At 36.7% G+C, this 26840-nt stretch overlaps 1 protein-coding gene across 10 annotated transcripts in view; it reads right to left on the bottom strand.

The window, feature by feature from the left end:
* Positions 1-26840, bottom strand: part of BIRC6 (baculoviral IAP repeat containing 6) — a 187388-nt gene that overhangs the window by 142049 nt on the left and 18499 nt on the right. For all 10 annotated transcript variants that reach the window (XM_069800486.1, XM_069800485.1, XM_069800484.1 and 7 more), the window contains exons 3-12: positions 26002-26139; positions 25393-25586; positions 23379-23490; positions 21982-22064; positions 20570-20792; positions 20312-20472; positions 18367-18425; positions 15607-17001; positions 5812-5961; positions 1000-1225 (exon numbers count right to left, since the gene is read on the bottom strand). In XM_069800486.1, the coding sequence (XP_069656587.1) occupies positions 1000-1225; positions 5812-5961; positions 15607-17001; positions 18367-18425; positions 20312-20472; positions 20570-20792; positions 21982-22064; positions 23379-23490; positions 25393-25586; positions 26002-26139 (2741 nt within the window). The remainder of the gene's footprint in view (positions 1-999; positions 1226-5811; positions 5962-15606; positions 17002-18366; positions 18426-20311; positions 20473-20569; positions 20793-21981; positions 22065-23378; positions 23491-25392; positions 25587-26001; positions 26140-26840) is intronic.

Consider the following 26840-nt stretch of genomic DNA (forward strand, 5'->3'; position numbering starts at 1 on the left):
CACATGTTAGCTTTCACTTATTTATACGACAAGCTTTCCCCCCTCCACATATGATCTCTAGCTCCCCTAGCATCCTTCAGCTATTTCATTGTTTCCACTGAATGGGCATTTAGATTCTACATTACTATCCGAATCTTATACATCAGCAGGACAGATGTGTGACAGCCTGACCCAAAAGAACCTGTAATGCCTTATTACACACATCCCTTAATATAACACACAACAACTTATATCTGTATTCTGTTTCTCCAAGCATTTTTGAGAAAAAACTATGCAAAGCTACTGCAGGTGGGTTTTAAGCCACTCTTCAAGGAGACTGCAACACTGCTATTCTAGTCTTTAGGATCCCAGAGGAATTCCAAGTTCTCATGCCACATGTAAAAAAAACTAAGAAGTACTATACATACCATGCCAGTGCAGTTCATTTCAATAAAAATATTGCCTAAATTTTAGCACAGCTAGGGCTCTATACTGGCTTAAGTAAATGTCTCACATATAAAGACTTAACTTGACATGAACAGACATAAATCCAGGTTCTGTCTTCACATTTTAAAATAATATGATTCCATTTAGGACAACTAATTAGTCATACTGGCACCAGCAGCTTGCATTTTCCAATTTAAAAATGTACAATGAATGTGTGTATGCATATGAAGGGTGAATGAGACTTTTATAGAAACAATCAAGAATATCTGCAATTCTGGTAAATATGCTTGTCTAATTATATAATGAAATGGCAACATTTGGCCAACAAAAATACACAAATTCAAAACTTGATTTTTCAATTTGCTTCAAGGTGTACTAAACCGACTCTGGCAGTCTCACAAAGACCTATAACGCAAACTACCAAATAGGTATTATCATCTTTGAAAGTACACATTCTTAAACTGGCACACTACTTAAAAACAATTAAATTGCATGCAATTTGCGATTACACCAGCTATATGAACTAGTTAAGCAACACACACATGATTCTTTCTGCACCTTTACCCTACCTACCTGTCTGTCTGTAGCTTCCAAGTTCGAGTGTGCTGAGCTGCATCCCCGTGGTGCTGCTGGTGCAAATGCTGAGGATGACGCCTTTGCTGCTGCTCTTGCTGGACTTCTACCCAACAGGGAGGGACAGTGGCTGAAAACCGTGGCGTCAAGGTCTCAAAACGGGTCAGTTCCACAAGGGATGTCAGTGTTTCAAGGGAAAATGGCTGGTCCACCAAAAGATCAACTCCTGAATAATTACAGAACATACATTAATTACTACACAGATATTTTTTCCAGAACACCCTATAAACAGTTTGAAATATATCCAAATTGCTATAGGTAAAATTAACTACATGTTATATGAAGTTTCTAACACTCCCCCCCAAAAAAACCCAAACAAAAAAACCCTCAAACAAACAAAAAAATAACAACAACAAAAATAAAAACCAAACACAAGTAAACAAACAACCCTAGCCTTGAAGACAGAATCCTTTGAAGGCAGCTCATTTGGAATCAATTTTCTAAGTACTGAGCACTCTGAGCATCCTGTCTGGGATTCAACCAGAAGCATTGGGGAAAAGTAATTAGCCAGCTATACTTTGATGATGTAAAGCTGATTAAAACTTTTTTTTTAATACCACTGTTGACTCAGATTAAAAAAAAACATGAAAGTTTTATATTTCATGAAAACAGACATATGGAATTACTATGCAATTTTAACATTTTAATCACTGTTTAAAACATTACTTTGGCACTTGCTTATCAATATAGACTTGTTTTATGGTGGATTACTAGAATGTTTTGGAAGGCTCCCAATTAAGCTTAAAAGAGGAGTAAGTGAAAAACAAACGTGCTTTACATAATGCACTTAAAAGACACTGGGCCTAGACAAGTATTTTGTCTTCTTGCCAACATACTGAAGTCTTGTTCTGAGGAAACAAGGATATTAATTGAAGTAGTACTGAAAATTAAAATATCCCAGGGAGACAAACACCTAAAGAAACATTACAAAAGAACTCTAAAAATAATCAGGTTTCCTCAGACAAAAAAAAAATTTGAAAAACTGAGGGAAAATAAGATATGCACAATGTCAATTTTCTTCTATTTCAAGCATGTTCTCTTAAAAATGCATTTCTGAGAAAATCTTTTACTTGTAAACAAATGATGGTTTTCGAAAGGAGAAAGTTTGCTACCTGACAACTACTGTCACCAGCCCAGGAGACAAAAAAAAAATCCCCAAACCCCACCAACACAAATACTACCCCCCCAGCAAAGTCTGAACCTAGAGACTATCTTGCAAAGCAAGCCTGGTTGAAAACGGAATAACAACAAGATTCCATCCTTCAGCTTGAAAGTAGAAAGGCACATGCAATTCTTCCCGACAAGTGGAGAAGCTCAAGATGAGATACCCAGAGTCAGGCAAAAAAGTCACTCTAATTGCAACCACCAGAGTTTTCTACTTTTCACCCTAGGAGGCAGGAAAATGCTGGAGAGATTAGAAATCAGAAATGCTTTAGAAATTTTATTTCAATAATAAACACCTTCATTTTTTTTACTGACAAATGTGAACCTCATTAGCTAGATGACACTGCAAAGAGAAGTGAGATCATAGCTCAAACTGTGCAACAACTCTATCTTTGAGTAGACTGGATTTCTTCTGCTTCATTCTCCCTCCCCCTTCAACAAAAACAATTACAAATTCAGAGCATTCAGAGTAACCAGATGTAATGTGGTATCAACCCCTAAAATTGAAAAATGAAGGACTTGGCTTTCCAGTGCTGTCAAGTATACTTGGCTTCTTTTGCAAAATTACATGATTTTTGTTATACTGTAATGGTGAGTTACAACAAGCTGAAGTTCTAATAGCAAACTTTTAATAGAAAAAAAGGTTTTAAACTGGTCAGGAAAACTAATATTCTTTTTCAATTTACTTCTGAAAAAATTATTTTAGATCACTTTACCACAAAAAACTCTCCACTCCTTAAAAGGAAATAACAATTTTAACCTAATGTAGGATTTACAACTCAGTAAGGTTAACATATTTCCTTCTAAAACAATACAGTTTAAAATGTATCCAAGTAGTAAATGCAAGCTAGAAAATAAAATTTGAGAAATACATTCCAGAATGCCAACAACAGAGAAAAATAAACACACTAACAAAACCCACAACACATATGAACAATATATGGACAAAAGCTTGTGCTTGTTGCTGTGGTTTCTATGCTGACTACAGCATCATTTAGCTGCAGTTTCAGGAACACCAAAGTGATTTCATAAAAACACCCTGCCACTGCCTGCCATCAGCTGTGAACAAGATATACAGATCAAGATTTCATGCTGAGTCAGATCCACCTAGGAGTTCATTTCCCCCAACAGAAAGCTTTCTGTTGAGTTATGTCTCTGTCTGAAAAACATGCTAAGACAAAAGGAGAAGAAAACGTTTTTTCTCCTGTTTAGTACTTTGATTAAAAGAGAAGCAATGCTGATGTCATAAATGTTGGGGGCAATATCTGATCATGATCCATACACATGCTGACAGCTTCATTACTTAGAAAATGTTCACACAGTCCTAGCAATCATTCGCACATTATACGCTAAGAATCCAGTATTCTTGACTTTAGTATCCTTAATCCGGATAGTTCAGACTAAGAGCTCTGCAACTACCATTTGGTTTCAACTCTTCGCCCCAGCCCCCTCATTTCAGCACTGGCTTCCTGTGACTATTAACCTTCCCTCACAGCTTTTAGTGGCTCAGTTTGATGCCACAGCAGAACAGTAGTCAATTTATCTGATCATTACTGTGTATCCAACTCCTCTTTGAAACCATTACAGACCAAGATCAAGCAATACTACACTCTCTGAATTACATGACTACTTAAAGGAGGACCTGCCACTTGTGGACAATCTAAAGATACAGCTACTTTGAAGTCTACACGTAAGTAAATCCCTTTCTTATTCCAATAAGCCATATTCAAGCCTATACTGAAGGCTGCATGGAGAGAACAAGAAAAAAAAAAACAAGAAAAATTTGCCCATTAAAGTACCGTCAGAATTTAAACAGTAATGATCAATCTGACTCATTAGGTTAGTCAAAGTTACCATTTGATTGGAAGTCACTTAAATCTGCTGCTAAGCTACTGTACAGGGAATGCATCTATTGAAGCAGATCTATGTCCTGGATATTCGTATTTTCTTTATTGCTTTGTACTGCTGCTTACAGATAATCTTATGACAACCAGCATCTTTTCCTTCCCTCTTGATCGCTTCTTGTGAAGTAAAATCAGGGGTCATACAAACACAGCACAACACAACTTAAAGTGTTATAAGGCTGACAGCAAGCAGGGGTTTGGGAAGAAAGACAGCAAGTAGCCTGTCAACAACAAAGATGCCATAACCCAAACCGGTCCCTGTACTGCCACTCAGTCCTCTCCCAGCTTTTTTTGTCCTCTGCAGCTGCAGGCAAAGACACCCCCCACCACACACATGCACACAAAAAATTAACATCACTTCTCTGAAATAGCCACAGCTACATGAATGATTTCCATTGTATCATTGCTTTATCTTCATGCTTTATATTATTTATTCTTGTATTTTATATTCTAGGTCATTTATTCCCAGTATATCCCTCTCTCTGTCACAACAGACATGACCAAAACCTCCAAACACCAACCCAACTAAAATAATTATGCTTTGTGTCTCTATCTTCAACAATTGCAGGTTAAAACAAAATGAAAGTCATGATAGTTTTACAGCTCTCTCATAAACTTTAAAACCCAAAGCAAGACCATACATACATACATATATATATGCACTTTTAAAACCTCGGCATGACTCAAATCTTCCTCAGGCTTAACCAGCAAAATTAGATTTGTTGTTAAGTTTTATTAGCAAGTTATCTACACTAAAGCATCTTTAATGATGGCTGAGAAAAGATTGAGAGGCCCACAAAGGAGCTCCCATAACCTGCATACTCACTGTTCTCCCTTACACACAGGAGGAGCCCCCTCACATTTTTCCCCTTCTTCCTGACTACAAGAGGAACAACTCTCTCACTCAACTCCTTATTTTACATAAGTGGGCCAGGATACTACAAAAGGCAGCAGACTGGTGGCGGAACTGGTATATGAGAACTACAGTAAAAAGACCTAAATATGATGTTTAGGGTAAAAATAGAATTTGGACAATCAGAAAATTATTTCTTGCTGTCCAAGGGCAGACAACCTTTCCAGGAAGGAAACTAGTAGGTAAATGACAGCAGTATTTGAGCACAGCTCAGTCCAGACAAACTGCTAAAAAAATAAATAAATCCAAGAGTTCACATCAAAAGCTTGATTTACAGCAGCTGCATTGCTTGAAGTATAAAAAGCATCAATTTCACTGTGTGCAACAATACCTGTTGAATACCTGTTTTGTACAGTTTTATTAAGTAGAGCTGTACAGCTTCTGCATAAAACTTTAAGGCAATTTTACATAACAAACATACGATTTTAATTCCAAATAAAGTGCTCAAGCCTATTTAAACTATGAGGGAAGCTCAGTGCCTGCACAATTACCTGTTTTTCCCCTGTCTGCCACACTTAAATAAAATGCAGAGATCAGAAAAACAAACAGTTATACAAAAGCGGGTTTTTTTTTTAAATCAGTAACTGCTCAAGTGTTATGCTTGTACATAACCAGTGATAGACATATAGCATATAGCATAACTCCAGCTTCGGGCAGCAAAAAAGTATAAAGTAGTATGCTATTAAATAACTTAAAATCATCTTAATATGCAACTTCCAAAAATTACAAAAGCATTTTTACTTATGATACATTTAAACACATGCAATTTACCTGTAATGCCTGGACTAGAAGGGTTAGATAAGGGCTTGGTGCCTTCTGATGACTGTTCTACACTTTTGGAAAGGGATCCATCTACAAGTATATCAGCTTCATCTATGTCATCACAGGTCCCTCCAATCTGAAGGAAATGAAGTTCTCCACCTAAAATCATCACAGACAACAAAAGAAGAAAGTTTAGACAGGCATACAGCTAAACTCAACTCACAAGACAGGCTTGCAATTAAAGTGCTACACAATTATGACAGTAATTATGCAAGACCCGAAACCAGTAAGATTACACAGGAATACTCATTTTGCTTTACTACTACAAATTTTTTCAGAGTAAATGCAAAACAGAACTACGAGAAAACTGACTAGAGTTGTGAATGGCATCAAAGGAAAATAAAAAATATTAGGGGGGAGGGGGGTTAAAAGGTAATTAACGAAGGAAACCTTAATAGAAACCCAAATTCATAATCATTATGACGCTTTCCATAATCCAAATTATGTTTTTAAACAGAAAATATTCCATCATGTCAGCTGAAGGCCTACACTACCGCATTTGTACAGGCTGCATAAATTCCCTTTTAAAGTTCAATATTTGTGAATTGAAGAATCACTTCCTCACCGAACTCTCCTAACTAAGGGGCTCTTCACAGTATTTCATCAAACCAGGAATTACAGCACTGATCAGGTCAACAGTCAAAAGAGCAAGTCCAAAATTTTCAACGGACACAATGTTTTGATGGAAGCTTGAAATCATTCAAGGAAGTTGCCCATCATTCACATCATTTAGAGAGAAGTCACTGAGAGGGAATGCTCCATTTTACATAAGGCTGGGGCGAGGGGAAAGGCTGTTAACAGTTTCAGAAGTTACAAAAACAGTAAACAGTAGGATTTAAATAGAGAGGAAAATCCTAGGGTAGGCCTTCCTTAGTTCTTCTGAAAATTGATTACAGACTGTCCTTCAGCAGCTCACTAATGTTATGACAAACACTGTTATGCAAATTATCAAGGTAATCTGAAACAAACCAACCTGAAATAATATACGTAATAAAAACCCAAGATAAAAGCATAATCAGCAGGTACATGTTCTGAACTGTAAGGGGAGCGAAACAGAGCAATAGAGAGGCGCAGCGAGGCAGAGAGCAAGCGTGTGAGAGGCACAGAAAGAAGACATGTGAGAGGCACAGAGAGAGCTGGTACAGGTGTTTTTCTGGATCTCAATAAGAAAGGCACAACAACAAATGGCTTAATAAAATAAAAAGAGGAAAATAATAGCTCAGATGACCAAAAAGGAAGAACCTCTCCATGGACAGGATCTGTGCCGTGTGCCATGGGAAAATCCACCCAGGGTCTGGGTGATGCTGCATGAAAGCAGGACTCCCAGCATCTGAAGGGACATGAGATTTTCTCACTGTCTATATTTTTCTTTTTATTCTATCTTATTGAAACAGCTACTTCATTAAGCCATTTGCTGGTGAGACCTTTCCCACTGAGATCCAGTAAGAAGCCTGTACTGCCCCTCTCTCAGCCCCAACCTACCCCACCCTGGTGCAGAACAGTATATCTCAAGTAGATCCCAAGAGTGGAGAGGAAAAAAAAAAATAATTCTACAAATAACACTTAGAATGAATGTCCTTGAAATTAAACAGCTCACAAATGAACAATTTTCCTCAAAAAGAATTAGGGACACATTAAAAAACAGACCTTGACAGCTTCATTTGGTAATAAGCCAAACGTCAGTTTGTTTCCTGTTCTGTTTACTGCTCAAAGATCAATGATCAGAATGATCTCAGCGATCAAAACCAGATAATCTGTCCCGGAAATAAAGTACACCCTCATGCAGTGGAAGTTCAACATACTGACTTGCACCATCTGCCAGTTTTATGGTTCACAGCAGGGGAAATACTGAAGAACTTCAGAAAACTGTGGGTTTTTCTAAAGGAAAGTTATGCCAAGGTCTCACTTATTCTGTAGATGGTTGAGTAGGGTTTGGTCTTAAAGAAACAAAACCTTGGCTCTCAAACCAAGTTTCCGAGTTTCTGTCACTAATCAACAGCAGCAAAAATTGTCCTTACCATTTTATCTATATTACAAGAGGAAGAGAGTCACAATCCCTGCATTCCTGAAAACTCCAACACTTTTCCAAGAATTTTGTGCTAAACTTGAGATATCTCACTTCCTCATATTTGTTTTTAAAAAAGCTTCTGGGAAGAAGTTTATTGTGAACTTCAATTATACACTATTAGCCTACGAAATTTTTAGCGCTTATGCATGCTTTCCAAAACCCTGCAGGTGGCTTTGCTTCCGTATCACAAAGGAGGCATTTGTTCTCCTAGAACATCCAAAGACAACCTTCTGATGATGCACACTTAATTATTAATTTCAAAGACACCATAGTTACTATAGTAAAGTGCCATCAAAAAAAAAAATCTGTGTGAAAGTCAATGCTGCCCCCCCCCCCCTTTTTTTTTTTTTTTTGCTTATGGTACACACTACTATGCTGAAACAGTGACTCATCTGGTGCTTTCTAATGCCAGCCAGGTAGCAAACATTGTAAGTAATAGTTTATCGGAAAACTTCTCTGCTTGCATCACTTTGACAGAGGCAATAAATGCTTCTGTTGCACTACCAAGAAAATATGAAAGCTGACACTGACTTACTCAGTGATCACAAAGAAGGATAAATTGGAAACCAGCATCAATATACTTCCTGAAAATAACAGGTAACACGTTCAAAACATTGTTAATTTAATTCTGAATTGTATTTAAAATCCGTAATTTGCTTGGACATGAGAACCTGGTGGGTTATATACAACAGAACATAAGAATCATAAATCCATCCAAATAAATCCAAACCTTCCTTATGCCAAAACAGTTATCCGTTCCAGGAAAGCAGCATTGGCACAATTTAGAGAACATGTCAGAGACCAGGCCACTACAGTCAAAGCCAATCTGCTGACATGTTCAGTATCCTGAACATATCCTGCACTCTGGCAGGAGTCTAGAAGAGTGACACAATTGTCAATAGCAAATAACAACACAAGAGCATAGTTGAACAATACCTGAATAGTTAAAGGAATTAAGAAAACAAAGCCATACCACAGGAAACTACCCAGTAAACAACTTATAGTCATCCTCATCTTACCACTGGCCTGTAGAGAAAGGGTAGCTCTAAACAAACTAGTTCAGAACACTTGAAAAATGTCCTCAAGAAAGCTTCCCCAAAACCTCACTCCAACAGAATTTATGCTATTCTTGGAGATTTCAGCTGTAAAATTACATGCCAGCTTATGAAAAAATAGAATGCAATTGAATAGGGACAAGTGAAAGTTACTATGCCTAGCAAGAAATAATTAAATACACTATTACGGGATGAAGAAAAATCAGCTAGCCAGCAGTTCTGCAAAAGAGGCTCTCGTGAGTCAGAAGATAAACCTGATTCAATTTCCTACTCAAAAGTGCAAACATCCCACTGTGTATATGCACACATGGTATGTACAGACTGCAGAGCTGCTAAGGAATTCTTCTCTTCCATTCAAAGACATCTGTAGGATTACTGTGCCTGATTTTGGGTATCTCACCAAGAAACATGTGGACTGAGTTAAGCAGGTCTTTGGGGAGGAGAGAGTAAGGGGCTGTTCTCTTTCAGTGCCCCTGAGAAAAGTTTAAAAGGATTGGAGATATTCAGCTTAAGAAAATAAATGGTTGGAGGAGGACAGTACCCAAAGACACTCTGTCTTCCCCTCCTTTTTTCAGGCAATCTCTTTGCCATGTTCATAAAATATAGTAATGACTCCAATCAGCAAAGATGATACCAGCTAAACACTAGGGGAAGAAAAAAAAATAAAAATCATCATCAAGCAAGCAGTAGAAGAAATTCCGTCAGTAGGCTGTTAAATCTCCATGTTGAAGATCTTCGAAAACAGGCTGATCAGTACTCTACTTCTGAATGGGTAAGTGAAATTGATCCTGAATTGAAGGTGATCTCTTAGCATCACTATCAACACTAATTCTGATGTGGAAAAAACTTGACCTCTCCCCCGTCCCATTAGACCCCATTGCCTATGAAGGCAGAAAATTGAAAACACTAAATTGATTCCTGAACTTCAAATGCACCAGCACGCAAGGCTGACAAAGCCTAATGACATGGTAGAGACAAGTAAGATATCCAAACAAAACCAGAAAAAAACTACAGAGAGTAATTAATACACTATATACAACTCGAGCAAAAAATGTTATAACTGAAAGGTACAAGATTTGGGGCCATCCACTTCTGCCAGGCTTGCAACAAGAAATATTAGCACAGACAGCTCACTTCTGACATACCAAACTCCAGTCTGAAAAAACACTCTCTCCAACAAAGGGGAGTGACTAGCATCCTGGTTTCAGCTGGGATAGAGTTAACTGTCTTCCTAGTAGCTGGTAGGTGCTATGTTTTGAGTTCAGTATGAGAAGAATGTTGATAACACTGATGTTTTCAATTGTTGCTAAGCAGTGTTTAGTCTAAAGTCAAGGATTTTTCAGCTTCTCATGCCCAGCCAGCAAGAAAGCTTCAGGGGCACAAGAAGTTGGCACAGGACACAGCCAGGGCAGCTGACCCAAACTGGCCAACAGGGTATTCCATACCATGGGATGTCCCATCTAGTATATAACTATAACTGGGGAGTGTGGGGGGTAGGGAGAGATCACCAGTCGGGGATTAACGGCATGTCAATCAGCAGATGGTGAGCAATTGCACTGTGCATCATTTGTATGTTCCAACCCTTTTATCATTACTGCTGTCACTTTATTAGTGTTATCATTATCATTATTAGTTTCTTCTTTATCTATTCTATTAAACTGTTCTTATCTCAACCCACAAGTTTTACTTCTTTTCCCGATTTTCTCCCCCATCCCACTGAGGGGGGGGGGCGGAAGTGAGCAAGTGGCTGCGTGGTGCTTAGTTGCTGGCTGGGGTTAAACCAGGACAACTAGAAAAACTCTTGTTATAATGTAACACTGCAGACAAGAATTTAGGAGAATTATGTATATAGAAAAGAACATGAAAAAAAAGAATAATCACAAAACAGACACCTCAATCAGCAAGATACAAATGTACATGATGGGTTACATTCAGTGTTCATGGTCTTCTTGTACAGCTTCCAACTCTGACTAATTCAGAAATAGACCATATCTGAAAGAACTGATCCAATGTGATCTAGGAATTGATAATGCATGAGAAGCTGATTATGGAGCTTCAACCGGAGCTGGGTCTTTTTGTCTGTCAGCTCTGAAGCAATATAGATATAAAAGAGACCTGCTAGAACAAAAAAATTACTGGAGTTCTTTCTTATAATGAAAACAAGTAGAAAAACTTCTTTTTTCCCCCTGCTTTTCCCCAAACTACTTCCAAATAATAATTGAAATGAAAATATAACTAAATTTAGGCAACTACTGAAGAACCACTTCTTAAAAAATCAAATTGACTTTCTGTTGAGAAATTTTTTTGCTAGATGTAATGCAGAGACAAATACTAGCATTTTCAACAAGACCCAACAGGGAAATGATTTACTGTAAAATCTTCACTCAACACAGACGTTCAAAAACTACATTTGTGAAAGAATAAGATTGCGAATTTCAGGTGAGCATAATCCAGGAATGCTTCACTCACTAGAAGGAACTCAAGCACTCAAACACATCATACAGATTTTAACACCTACTCAATCAGTCTGGCAGGGAAGTACCTGCTTCACCACAACAGAATGAACATTTCCACTTTTTGTAGCATTTGTTTGAAATGCCACCTCACTTCCCTATTTGATAGTACTTCTTCAGAGAGCTTCAGACACTGAAGTTCATAACTTGACAAGGCAGAACATCAGTAGCAGTGAAAGACAGAAAATAAACAATTCTTAATGATCTTTTAAAAAAATACTCCCAGAAACACAAGTATGCACAATTTTCAAAACTGCCAAAACAAAATACAAGCAGAGATTTGCACCTTTATGTTAGATAAGAAAAGGAACACTTCAGACATGTTCATTTTTCCACCTCATTCCATATTCTAAAGCAAAGTTCAACAGAATTGCCTGAATGGCAAACACACTTGAACAGCTAAACTAAGGAAACAATCCAAACCAAACACAAGAAAAGAAAAAAGTTAAATGTATACTGTGGACCATTTTCTTAAGTGATTTTTGGTAGGCCTGTAATTTAAAAAAAGAAATATAATTAGATGAAAACTGAGATATAGAGAAGGCGGTGACAATTGTAGCTCTGGAAATTTATGCATCCAAACCAAACTATGTCTGATCCTCTTAAACACCAGATAATAGGCTTCAAATATCATCAAAAGACCACCCTACAGCTGTAACCCTATTCAAAAACACTATCTGTCTGCATAGTTTCATAATAAAGAATTTTACTTGGTTTGGATGCTACAAAAGCAGAATTTAAGCTGTTTTATACTAATGACACAAGACAAAACATTTAAAACCCCCATATGATAACACACAAAGCACTGCTAAGAGGGATATTAACTACAGTCTATCTTGGCCAAGGGGAAGAGAAGAAAGCCGAATACAGAGATTGAAGTCCACTATGTTTGTATAACAACTGGAATCAAGAGCATACTTGCACACTTCCCCCCAGAGGTCACCTCTAGGTAATCCTTGCAGAAACAGAGAAGCACCCTAAACTGACACCAAGAGATAACATTTTGAAGCAGGATAAGAAAATTATTCCAAACTCAAAGATGGATGATGTCAACTACAGGTCTAAAACACCTTTACATAAAACCCCTCAAAACCTGAAACACCCATTCACACAGAGGTTTCTTTTCAGTTATAACTTAATGGCAGCTATGGGAAAAATTATATGATATACCAATGAAAATAATATGTCAACAAGCAGGAACAGCAGGAAAAAAAAAAAAAAAAAAGGGCTCTTCTGCATCCAAAACTTTCAGACACTAAGACACTAAAGTACCTCTTTGCCTACTCCCACCATCCAAGCAAGTAAACAGGAAAGAATATACTGCTCAGCCTACATTCTTGAATAGTTTTCCAACAACATCCAAGCATTTCCAGTGCATGTAGGTTCCAAATCTTCTACTTAACATTTTCACTTACAGCTTCGCACTAAAAGCCGCTTGCTAGAAGTATTAATATTGAATACATCAGTGAATATAGCTATTCTACTTTCAACACATATCTTCCTAATGCTGTCAGAATGCAGGCACCATCCCATACGTGGCAGTAAATATAGAGAAGCATATATAGAGATTTTGGAAGAAGCCTAAAAAAACTGCATTTAAGAAAAAATAATAATTAAAAGTATCTTCAGCCACCTAGCAGATAAGCAAGCAATTTTACCCACTTACAGCAGAAAGACTGAAGGATGATTATGATTCAGCACAACAAAAATTATGTAAAACCTATTCCTTGCATCAAGTTATTCAAATGTACAATAAGATATAGGATAAAAAAAATGTATATTAATAGTTGATCTTTCTGATTTGCTTTTCCTTTTAGTATTCCTGAATTTCATGCAGTACAGTTATTTATAAACATTTAAGATCAAGTCACTCTTAATATTGTTTTATGCTTTTAAAGCTTCATATTTTGGCATAAACAGTAGGACTGCAAGGCTTCAGACAGATCTAGTATCAGACCCTGAAATCCAGACTTCTAATGGACATTGATGCCAAAATAGTTGTGATGGCTTTTCACTTAATTTCTCAAAAGCGAGAAAGTGAGAAAAATTATACCAGGTGAAGTGACTGAAATGTTAAAAAAGGAATGAAAATTGAAAGCTTCTAAAGACATTTAAACAATGAAAATAATGAATTCTGAAGTTCATTCTAATTTGGTTGCAGAGCAGAAAAATCAAGTTCCAAATAGAGTTGCAGTGGGTGTAAATTAAAGATAAGAATAATCGATGAATAAAAAAACCCAAAGAGGTAGCAAAGTACTATATTCAAAAGAGGAAACGAGGGCAGAGGGATACCTGTCACATATAGGACTACAGAAGAAAAAAACAAAACCCCAGTCACCTTAAAGGCAGCAAGAACAAAAGAAGTCACAGCAAAGCTATTTGTAAATTACTAGATTGATAGTATAACACTCTCAGAGAGAAAAAACACAGAGATATTTACTGAAAAAGCAGAATGATGTGCTTGTCTATTATGAGGAAGATGAAGTATTCTCCAGTCAGTAACGGAGGTGGTGGTTATCTAGGCAGAAGAGACAAATACTCCTACACACACAGAATAAATGCTCCCAACTCAGCAGACCTGCATATCTTACACTCAAAGTCCCAAAACAGGTTTAGATAATATCAAGTGCTACAAGAATATAATTACCATACACACTAACACTGGATGGGAAAGTACCGTGCACAGTAACAATAAGCCCTTTAACTTTTATCATTAATCTTAAAACACAAGACAGAATAGATTTGATGTAAGAAAGAAATGAATAGTAGTACAATTCTGTAGAAAAAAAACCTTAGCAAGGTTTGGGTTTTTTTAAATGAGATTGCAGTTTGATCAGCAAAGTATAGGTAAAAACATTATGACATGGATATGATATACTAACAGTTTTCAAAGGCAATTAACCTTTCAGTTAGAGTTCCATTTTAACTAGCAAAAACCATGCATTATTAAATAAATCTAAAACAGTTTAACAGACATTTCTTCAAAAGCAGTTACCAAAACGGAACAATTTAGTAACTATGAATGTTTCCACTGGGAATCTGCAAACATAAATACTACTGGCTAACATGTGAAGTTTTCACCAATACTAAAAAAGCAAATCTAAAATCTCCACTGCTAAAACTCTTGGTGGGTAAGTGATAAGCACAGGGCCCTTAACAGACAGGGGATTTTTACAATAAGCTTGACTTCATCTGTTGGAAATAAAGAGGTAAATCTAGTATGAGTTTAATAACCCCTTATAGGAGGACTGTGTAATCAACATGACACCACCATGAAAGAAGCAAATCTGTCAATTTAAATTCTTCTAGTAGAGATAAAAGTTCAACATGATATTGGTGGAAGTTCATCTGAAATGTGTGAACCATCCCATCAGCTTAGCCCCTCTGAGAGGCTAAGCGTTTCCACCAGAGCTGCATTCAAGTGCAGGAGAACTGAGACATTGGTGCATGGAGGAACTCAGCTGGGTGACAGCCAGAGCTGTTTCCACTGCCCCAATATAATGCAAGGAAGAGGGGAGGTGTCTGGTGGTCTAGGCACTTCTGTGAAGTAGCAGTTGCCTGGACTGGAGTTACACTCCCCTCCTACCTGCCTCCTTCCCCCAAAACATCTTGTGTTCATTTTGAAAAAGATTTAAGAATCCTGCATGGATCATCTGGCTCTCATGCTCAAGAAAGCGTAATATCAATTGCAAAAGGCTGAAGCAGAACCAGCAGCCCTATCTGAAAGAAGATAAAACTGACCACTCGAATAAGGTGTAAAAGCATTATCTTCTCTACCCTCTTGAATATGGCCAATTACAGACAGGAGGCATTTTTCCAAAATGTGGATCTCTAGCACAGAAATAATTACATACAAGAATTACCTGTATTTGTTTTAGATTTAAGAAAATCTGTGCCTCTACAAGAATAAATTTCTTTAGAGATTAAAATCTACATTTAAGATGAGGAATTAACTAGAGTCCATGGTCCCTAGAACAGAATTAAACTGTACATAAATTCAATGGAATTTGCCTATTACTATTTTGAAACTTAGATTCTAACGTTCTATAATATTATCCAAATACAGTCAAATCAAGCATTAAAAAAAAATTTTAAAGAAAAGTCTTACCTTTGGTGCATGCACATAATCTGTCTGTGCCCGAACAGTATATCACGGAGACAAACATATCTGGTTCCTCAGTGCCCTCTTTTTTAGGTGGCTCCACTTTGGCCAGAATTTCAAAGTTTGAAAGATCTAGTATTTTTACATATCCTCCCTGAGTGGTTATTACCAGGTGCCCAAGAGTAGAGATCTCAGATCTTCTCTCTCTCCCACTGCCATTTTTAGAAGTTAATTGTATTTCCTCTGCAGGCTCCTCACAGTCATCCTCTCGATTATCCAATATATCTGGTGGGAGCAAAATCATTGAGGTAATTGTGTCTTGGGGGTCTTTGATATGCTGGATTTTTACCGGTTCCTCCTCTAGAGTAACTATTCTAGTGGCATAATTCATCTTATAAAGTACTAGGTATCCACCACTAACACTTCTCTGTTCAGGTTGAATTATTAAAGGAGTTGGTACATCTGCTGGTGACTCATGTTGGATTACATCAATACTCGTGCCATTCACTACAGCAAGACTTGATTCTAGTTCCCCCTTCCTTCTATTACATAGTGCCGAGTTTAATTTATTTAAATTATTCAAGGCCTCTACTTGATTTATTGCACTCAGAGATTCGACAGGACAAGTCCGCAGTCCTACTAACAAATGAACTCCATCTGCACAAGGAGTGATTGAATCTACACACAGGTTCTCCTCCTCTGCAAACTTTGGCAGACGCAGGCACTGAACCAAAGTCCCAGGCTTGGGAACCATAGAGCTCCACTTGTCCGAGTCTGGAGAAGTTAGGTTGGCTGCAGCATCTGCAAACTGCTGAATGTAAGTCACAGGTGGATCCTGTAACAGCAACTGTTCCTGACTGTCCAGCTCCATTTCAATGATCTGTGGAACTGTGAAACCATCATCATGTATGCTTTTACTCATAATATTGTTCATCTGTGAAAAGAGTTTTCCTGCTTTTTCATCAGACTCCTTAATGCTGTATAGCAGCAATACAGGTAAAGTCCTCCTTACCAGAGGGGAATTCAGTTCTGAATTAGTGCAGGATTCATTGTCAGTTGATCCCTGTTCCGAGACACTCTCACCTCGAGTCCTACTTAAGCCATCCAGTGACCTCTGAGAGTTACTGCTAACAGGAGAGGTAGCAGGTGATTTGTATGTTAATAGACCTCCAGCTAATAAACAAGGAAAGGGAATGTTGTGTTGTTCTAGATGTTTTTCCTTCATCTTTTCACTCTTACAGTTGGCCAAACAGGGATTTGCCCCAAGTTCTTCTAGATCCTTAACCGTGTCTTCCAGAACATTTGCAACAATTTCCCACTGAAGTTTTTCAGGTTGCTGAAGAATGCTGAGAGCTGTTATATCAAGGCTGACTTCCATAGTTTCTTTTTGTGATGTATGCCCTTTAAAACAAAAATGTTTAACGTAATATATGTTCAAAAAAAAAAGGAATCATATTGCATATATTACAGACTTATCCTTGTAATTAAGCAACAAAAAGTCACTGCTCTACAGTTTCAGAATGTTAAAACATTCCATATGTTCAAGATTTCATAGTCAAGAAACAATAGAAAAGGCCCAGAAACATTCCTTCCACATAGACTAATGGTTCTCCTAATTTTACCAACAAGAGTGAAAGTAAAGAGAACAGGACATTAGCCTTTGTAACAAGTCTCCCAGTAAACAGCATTATCTTTCTATCTATTATTCTACTTAGGCTAGACAACCATACTGAAATCCAACTAATGTAATCAACTCAATTCATGTTCTGCCACCTATTATTCTCCTTCCTTCCTAGACAATCCAGTACCATCAAAAATCTACAGTTCTGCAGATTCATTCTCCAATTTTAGTTGAAAAACATGTCATTTCACACTAAAACTTGACACTTCCCACCATGTAGCAGACCACCTAGTAGAAAGAACTCCAAGCTATTATAAAACAAAACCCAGTAAAAACTTAAAAGACATAGCCTGATCAAATTAAACAGGAATAACAATTAATCAGAAGAGTTCAACTAAGTAATGTATAGATTTAAAAGATTATAAAGGACACTGTATAAACCCAGATTAAGAGGTGACTTAAGCATAAATGACAGAGCACCACCTTTGCTAATACTTTTGTTGAAAAAAATCCTTTTTACATCTCAAGTCTATTTCCTTGTGTGTATGCACATGCACATGTTCTTTTTTTCCGCACTTGCTAATCCTTACTCAAAGATGTAAACTGGATTATGGAAAACAAGCATGTAATCCTCCCTCCCACCAAAATTTCTGATTCAACCTCTAAGAAAATAACACAAGAACACCATGCATAGCACTGTTCTGCTTCCATATGAAATCTTTATTCAGGAAGAGAAATACTGTATCAAAGTGCATACCCACAGGTAATCAAACAAGATACAGGAACTCTGTCTGGCAATCCCCTGAATTTAAAGGGTTTTGTACAGCTGTAACTTGTTCCCATTCTAAGTAAGTTCTTTTAACTTGGATTTTGTGTTTTATTGACACCAAAGATAAGCAATGCTTGCTGTCAAATAAGACATTTATTAACCAACAAAGTAGGGGTTTTCTTTTTTCCTGTATGTAATCTCTCCACCATACAAACAGTGACTTAAATATTGGCATTGCTTTCAAGGTCAATCTTTTTTCTTTTTTCTAATACAGTGAACATAATATCATTGGTTTTGACAGGGCTTTTTCAAAAGCCTGAGAAGAACTATTTCCCTCCCGACCTCTAAACTATTACATGGATCAGACATAACCTACCTGTCACAGATTCCGATCTGGAATGCTCTTCACTATCTGAATCCTCCAGTAGGTCATCACTGAAAAAAAAAAAAGTATGAATGACACCATGTACACTGTAGCTGTATTCTTATTTTTACTTAAATTTTTTAAAAAATTTAGTAAAAATTACAAGTGTATTATAACCTGGGACTTCTTTTGTTCAGCACTGTACATCCATTAATGAGTTGGTCACTGACACTAACAATATAAAGATTCTTTTCCCTCTGTCATCAAACCAGTAGACCAGCTTTCCATTTGCCTCATTCTATTATTGTATTCCCAACAATCCAGACATAAATGGAATTAAAATGAAAGCCTGTTCTCAGGAATCTTTCCAAGAAAAACAAAACCAAACAATCAAAACCTCTAAGAACTGATGGCACCTTCTTCAAAGTTCCTCAAAATAGTCTCTGAAAGGTGGAGCTGCCAGACTGGTCTTTAATTCTACCAAAGCAATTCTGTAGCTAGTACAGAAAGGGTGTATGAACAATGTGTTGCTTTTAAAAATACTACCAGATGAATCTTGGGGGTTTTTTTGGTTTGTTTTTTTTTTTTTTTTTCATAAAAGCAGATTCTGTTCAAGATACCTCTTCAAGAGAAATAGGCCCTTCAGTAGTTCTAAGAATATATGAAGATTTTACACATCTCACTTTTCCAATAGAAGAAACAATTTCCTATTACAGGCTCTTTACACACAAGAACAGTAGTAATGCCTTTGCAGCTTCAGGTATAACTACTCGGTACCAAGCAGGATTCCCAAATTTCAACAAACTGGATGTGTCCTCCTCATGCCCAAGAAATAGATCTTTTTTGGCTCAAACCTGATCAACCTTCACTTCATAACAAGACAGTGACAATTCAATTCTCATCCAGCCTCCCCTTGAGTGGGAAAGTGATAGTAAATGTCATAGAGATTAAGTGAAAGACACTTAGTTCTGAGCAGTATGATTGTACTATCCTTTAACCAGCTCTTAAAATTGGCTTACTTCTTTGACTCTCAAGGAGTTTACAGCCCTAAAGCTACAGTACAAGTCTAGGCCCCAGCCGTTGTTAGGCCCCACACTGATGTTGTCCATGTTTCTACATACCCTCTTCAGGAGGGCAAGCTTCATATTTGCTATGCAGTACTACAGGAATCACACCAAACTTAAAACCAAAGACTTACTTTCCTGTGCATGTAGCAGTGCTGTTACTTTCCATGATGCTGAAGTTTAAGAATAAACAATCAGAAAACTAGCAAGACTCCCCAAACACCTTTTGTCCTAAGTTTCCCAACAATTATTCACTCTTTTGTTTGAGTTTTGGTAATATGAAAAAGGAGTTTTCAGTATAGACTGTAAGAAGCATAAATGAAAGAATACTGCTTTTTCTCACACGACACTTTCTAAGCACTGGCATACCCTCTAGCTTATCTAAAAGCTTGTGACAGGACTGTCTAATTATTTAGAGTCTGTATGCATGTATTAAAGATACAAAATGAAAGCAATTCCTAGCACATCCACGTCATTTATTTTCAGAATGACATAACCAGAAATTACAGAGAAGCAATCAGAGAAAAGCATGTTCCAGAAGTCCACGAGTAGCCTTTACTTTCAAAACCTGAAATGCATAATCCATAACTAAACTGAAAAGCTGTTCCAAAACTTATATTGCTTTCTCTTTTTTCTCTGCCTCTGGGACATCAGCACAGGGCAGCAAAGAGATCTGGTATCTCTCTGTCAGTGGACAATAAAAACTGAAACAGCAGGAATACAATGGAACTGGCTTTAAAGATAGAAATCTAGATTATTGTTTTTTAAGTGTTGAATTGTGTGAAAAAAAAATAACTTACCAATCTTATGTTTCACAAAGCATGACTTAACTAAACAGCATTTCCCAGTTACACAGCAGCATTTCATATTTCTAATTTCATAGATCAGCATACCTGTCTCCTTCTAATTTTGGTATATCTGAGCAACTAGATGAATCTTCTAGCCATGCTAATGTTGGTCTCCTTGAGTCAACCCCTGAGCTCTGTTCTCCTGATAACATAAGTTGCTGCACAATAGCCGGATCATATGCATTGATCTCAAATTTTAAGTGGACCTGAGAAATAACAAAAAACAGAAAACACCTTTGATTTAAATCAAGATAGGCTTAATCAGTAATTAGTTAATAAAAACTCATTGTTTATATTGTATACCTTCATAAGTTTGGAAACATCCCATATGCAGATCTTCCCTCGTTTTGTTGCAGCAGCTAGAAAATGAGGGCAACTTCCAGATCCAAAGCAGGCTATTCTGTCAGTGCCATCTGTGCAGGGAAATTGTGCTGGACTTGTTGCCAGTGTGACTGAAAGAGGTACATTCTGAGTGTGCTCACCCTTGACAAATGGGCAGTTTGGGGAATGTCTCTCATGTTCAGACCTTTTCATATTAAAAACAAACATAGCAAACATTGATTACTTACTTGAAAAACATACACAGCATATACAAACTCAGCCCTTGAAGTAAAGCTGAAACTGAACTGTTTGAACTGCATTGCAGTCAGTCATGCAAGAGAGTTCTGAAGTTACCAACACAGCTTTCCCTGCTGTTTCTCAATAGCAGACTGCATTAAAGCCTTTGATCACTTAATGGAGATTCATATTCAAATGGAGGAATCTACACAGTGCTCTTAATATAATTAGTCCATTTAAAAAAAAAATTGTTCTATAGGCAGTAGCCCATCATGTCCTCATGAAGAAAAGTACGGATTAAATTCTACAGAATGCACATTACGATTCCACTGTTATGAGATATATTATTATAAGTAACCTTAATAAGATGAAGCAATGTCCTGTCTTTAGTTCTACATCCACACTTACAAAAATAAAAATTGGAAAGAGTCCTGAATGACACATTGACCAAGAAAAAAACCTTCTAATTTCAATATAAACCTAAGGCAGCGACATGGCAAAGAGCAATTACACTACTACAAAATGTCTGGAACCTAACAAGGGAAAGGAGAAGACAAGGACTATGAAAATAACGTTACTAAGTATAGTTTCCAGCAAGCCAGGAATCTGATGTGTTCTAATAACATTACAAGTTACCAAATAATCAAGACAAAAATTACATTAAGAACTCTTTTAAAATCAATATAAGGTCCTGCATTTCTGTCACTATGCACAATTTTAGCTGATTCAGGAAACTAGTAATGGATCTCGCAACTTCACAAAAACCACAAATATGAACTGCATGGCTGTTGCAGTTTAAGAACTTAGAAAAAGATGTGTTCTAGTCACAATCATACAGAAGACTGAGTTTAGATCCCTGCAAAGAAATATTGGCTGTCATCTTTGCCATGGAACAATTTGCAGTGAAATAGGAAATCAGAATTAAGAAACAAAACTGACTACAATTTCTTGGGTTTAATATTATACAGAAATTTGACATAGTACAGGGAATTATTTTGTGGTTTGTCCCACAGAATCATTCTGGAAATCCATTCTTGTCAGTGACACTCCCTAAACTCACCAGAAATCCCATCAAGATAATGTTGATCTTTGTCCTCCAAAGATTTCTAACCTCTTTAGCACAAAATTAAGTCTACTCCAAACATCATTAAACTTACCAAGGTTCATCTGTAGGCTCCCAGCATACCAAACACACACTACAGGTAAAGCACATGGCTCTGTCATCTCCTGATGAAGCAGGCTATAAAAATAAGAAGAAACACTTGAAATTTATATAGCTATGCACTACTTCAACTAGGTGATCAAGTCCTCTCCTGCTTCTAGTGGCATAGCAAAGCACCACATCAAATGTATAAAAGGCAACAAATTACATACTATAAAGTGGAATTATTTCACATTTGGAAAAAAAGGATGCACCACATTACTATAGAAGAGATTCAGAACCAACACCTGTGCAAGCCACTGGATAAAAACCATATAGACGTAGAAAAGAACTCAGCATCTCTGCTAAGACTTTTTCCAAAGAAAAAACGTTCATGAAGTTCAAAAAATTTAGAACCTCAGCAGAATAAGTGTACATGCTTGGAAAAACAGGTTAAACAACTATTTCTTATTATGCCTGAAGGAATATAATTATGTCTGCTGGAATTTAAAGCATTCTATATCACTCCTCTGCAAAGAACAGTTACTACTAGCTGAAGTGACAGAGGAAAAAGAATGGAAACTTCCATTCTCTTAAAATTTTGCATTTTATGACCACATTTCAAGTCACCAAGATATGCTTGGGAATATGCAGATGTAATTCTAACATATGAATTCTCTGCATTTCTCCTCCTGAACAAGCTTAAGTCCTCCAAAAGCTTTACTCACTTGCACCTGTCAGGCTTTGCAGGTGACATGAGACAGACAATATTGATGTCAAACGACATGCACTGCCTAGCCATCATTATCTAAATCCATACCATAAATAATTTTTTTATAGTAGAAATCATTTCAAAGAATGAAAAATGGAAATAAGCAAAAGTAGTGGAATAAAATCTTGAGGTTGTATTTAGTCACTAAGCTTAATAATTTAGTAATGTGATCTAGGAGCATTGTTTGTTACAATACAGTTTAAGTCCCACTAAAGAAAAGTATAGTTAGAGAACTCAATGTCAAGCTTATTGCTTTTTTTGCTTTACTTTTAATATAAAAAGTAAGGACATTTACTCAACAATCTAACAAGGACAAAGAGACTCTATGAAACAACCAACTTGATCTTTATTATTGCTGTTTAACTCAGATCAATTTGATACTTAAAAGTGTTTTATATGCTGAAGTTCAGAACAGTACTTTCTGTGATCTGTACAAAAAAAAGAAGCAACCTCAAGGCATGGAAAAAACATAAAATTTAAAAAAAGAAAGAAAGAAAAGAGCTGAATGACAAACTTTTTTGTTTTAGTTTGGTTTTTTAAATGGATTCCTTCAATGATTCAAAAAACATAATGAAACTTTTTCCCCTGCTCCCCAAACCTTCAACTACTGGACAAATACTAAGAACAAGTAAACCTTTTACCTGGTGATAGAACCCAGCTTGAGCCATAGGATCTGGCTGTGCCCACCTATAACCCACATGAGGCCATGAAGTGAAAGTCTCCCGTCTGTTAGCTTCACTATACATCAAAGACCTAGAAAGGTGAAAAATTCTACATTAATCAAAACTGCCACTTAGAATAAAAAAAGTAAACTATTTATGAGATATTTTCAATGCTTTAGTAACCATTAGAAATACCACAGATAGTTTTAAGTATAAGTTACAGATAACCATCATTAACAATTACAGAAAAGTTACAAAGTTCTCTCACTTGGGTGCCTGAAGTACATCCTCAGCAAAAGACCAAAAGCAATACAACAACCTACAGGCCTTAAAAGCAAGGGTAATAAAATAAGCTTCCAGGTAGCCTATTTGGTCTAACTGCAGAAAAGCATCAGATAGCCAAAACCACTCTGCATTTAGGGAAAATGCAGAATCTAGCCCAATAGAACTGCTAGAGAATTATTTTTTTGAACATGACAACTACTGCAAAAATTTGGCTTTATTAGTTGAACAGATATGAATATGCATATTTAAAAATACTCCAAAGCAGTATTTTAGGCCTAACTGAATATGTGGTACAAACCTCCCAACATTCGTCCCTCACTGCATACTATAATACTTAAAAATTATAAGCTACTAGGTCACAAAATATGAACTCCTCTGCAACTCAATATCTACAGAGAAAAGAAGCTCCCCTCTTTTCCAGCTTCACTCAGTGCATGTCCCTTATCTGAAATAGTACATAAGAAACAACTATCAGCTTTTCTTTTTTCTTGACAGAATTTTCTTCTCCAGTATCATCCCAAGAACTAGTGCTACTAAACAGAAAAGTGCCTCACTTGTTTCTGCCCCTGAGTTTCAGGAGATTTTTGCTGTCTTATAAAGAGAAAACATATATTAAACATTTCCTACCAAGGAAGCAAACTTTCTTGCAACACCCACATAAGGGCTGTCTTAACTTGACATTATACCATCTTAAGAGACAGATCTCGGAGAGCTCTAATCAAAAATACAATATGGTAGACCTGGAGGCTTGGGCAGGTGAAATAAGAGATGAAATCAATTTTATTAGAGCTGCAAGAAATGATAACATGCTTGCAAAATGATATTTCTATAGAAACTTTCAAGAAGGAATGAATTTATAGACTTAGATTTATCAGTATTCTAACTAGTCTGGGCTTATGAAGGCTAAAATAATGGGCTACTCGCTTGTGTACACATTATCGGTTGGATCAGAAAGAGATGAAGCAACAGTCTCAGGTAAAATTTTCTGATCCCAAACATATAGCAGATGACTAGAGAGTTCAGAAGCAGCATACATATATTCTGCAAAGGTAACAACTTCCTAAACTCCTAAAACACAAAATATAGGCATAACTCTTTCTTGTATGAAGGAAAAGGAATTGATTTCATGATGCAGCACAGTATGTATGCTTTATCTTTGGTAGACAAATGAGCGCTCTCTTTGCTTTCTGAAGAGGCAAACATATGCTCTTAAAGCTATGCAGTTTCTGAACATCTCAACATTGCAGTCTCAGTAAGGTTTCAGTACAGTTTGAGTAAAGCCAGTAACTTAACTAGTCATACGCACCTGACTGTTCAGGTAAAACCCATAATCAAACATGATGAAGAGTAAAGCCTAGGTGAACGTATCATATTAACGTGTTACAATATCACCTAGGGACCTATATTTAGGGCTGCAACTGTTACCTTTCTGAAGGTATATGTTGGGATTAAGAGCAAAGTGAACTCAATTTGCCTGGCATTAAAGTCGGAACCCCAAAAAACCAGTCTTGTGGCACCCATAAAGGTTTCTCTAAGTTTAGTAATATGTACTGCACATTGTGCATTAAACAGTTAATTAACAGTATGTGTAAGAGCAAGAAAGTATAGAATAGGACTAATTCCTTTGGCAAATTAATTAAAGTCATCTAAAAGTTTATTCTGATATAACTAAGGGGTCAACTTTATCACTTATTTTGTCTTAATATACCTGTCCACAGATCGACCAGGTCCCACACCAAGTTCTGGTCGTGCGCTGGGTAAGAGGTAAGATAACCTATCCATCACAGAGGATGCTACAGGTAAGGCAGCAATATTTTGATTTATCTTCTTGAGTTCATTTACAATGGCACTGGCGACAGACTTCAAAACATGATGAGGAAGGTGGAACGTAACCGTTGCCCACTAAATTAAGAAAAAAAGTGCCTAGTTTATATTTTAAAATTTTAACATCTAAACAACAAATAGATCACAAAAGTGTCAAAAGCAGAAACAAATGCACATCTTGCACCCTCTCTTGATTTCAAGAAATAATACAAGAATAGACACAGAAAAGCAACATGAATATAATGCAAGGAAAGTCAGTAACTTCAGATTTTAAGCTCAGTGGGGTTTATTAGTTGGATTTATCAGCAAGAAACTAACCTTGTTTGTTCTCTTAATAAGTGAAACTTCACACAGAAGAATTAAGGAACACATAATATATTCCATCCTCTTCAAACAAAATCCACCACTCTAAGTCAAGCATTTTGTATGCTTCAATAATTGTTGCCAAGCAAATTAGACTTGGGAATCCATGTTAGACAGTACAAATTCTTACCTTTGCAACTTTATGATTTGCTGCTGTTTCGTGTGAGGTATTTTTTAAACCATCCTTCAGTTGTGTGATGAACAAGTCATATCCCTCTGTGCTAGAAACATCTACTTTTTCTATGCAAGCAGATAACAGCTGCTGAGCCTAAAATGCAGATGTGCAAGAAAAGTTGTCATCCACGTTAAAGAGCTACAGACTAGAATTACACCTGTTCCATTGCTCCAGGAAAAGTAATTTGTCATATCCTACTTTATCATATATTATATCAGCAAAATTCCCATAAAAGACCCAGAGTTGAGTAAGCAGTTCCAAATTTTACTTTGTAGGCCAATCAATGGATAAACTTCAGCAATTGTGACAGTAATTACTACAAGTTTCCTCAAGGGCAATGTTAAACAAGTCAGTCATATAAACATTTAAAACTGTACATATATCAAAGCCAAGTAAAAAGGAGACATCTATTGCCCAATGCTTTCCCTTCAAAAGGATTCATTCAGCTTTAGGGACAAAAAGCAAGACCAAGAACAAAGTCTTGACATTTTTCTGAGTAGCTTTGCATCTTAAAAAATGAGGAAAACAGCGTTGCAACAAAATTAGAGATAAATTACTTACAGTGCTAGTATAATGAAACTGAAAAATGAGGCAGAAAAAACCAGGCTAGTTTAGAATCTAGAAATTCTTAAAACTCAGAAATAATGCATCTAGAAAAGAACACTATAAACATCCATTTATAGACTTTTTTCTTCCAAGTCCCATCTGTTTCTAGCTTGTCCCTCTGTCTGCTAACTTCATGTTGACAGGTAAGATTTAAAGGTATGCTTTATGTGCAAAGGACAGAGAATTCT

The sequence above is a fragment of the Haliaeetus albicilla genome, chromosome 13 (assembly GCF_947461875.1).
Source record: "Haliaeetus albicilla chromosome 13, bHalAlb1.1, whole genome shotgun sequence".
Classification (NCBI taxonomy): Eukaryota; Metazoa; Chordata; class Aves; order Accipitriformes; family Accipitridae; genus Haliaeetus; species Haliaeetus albicilla.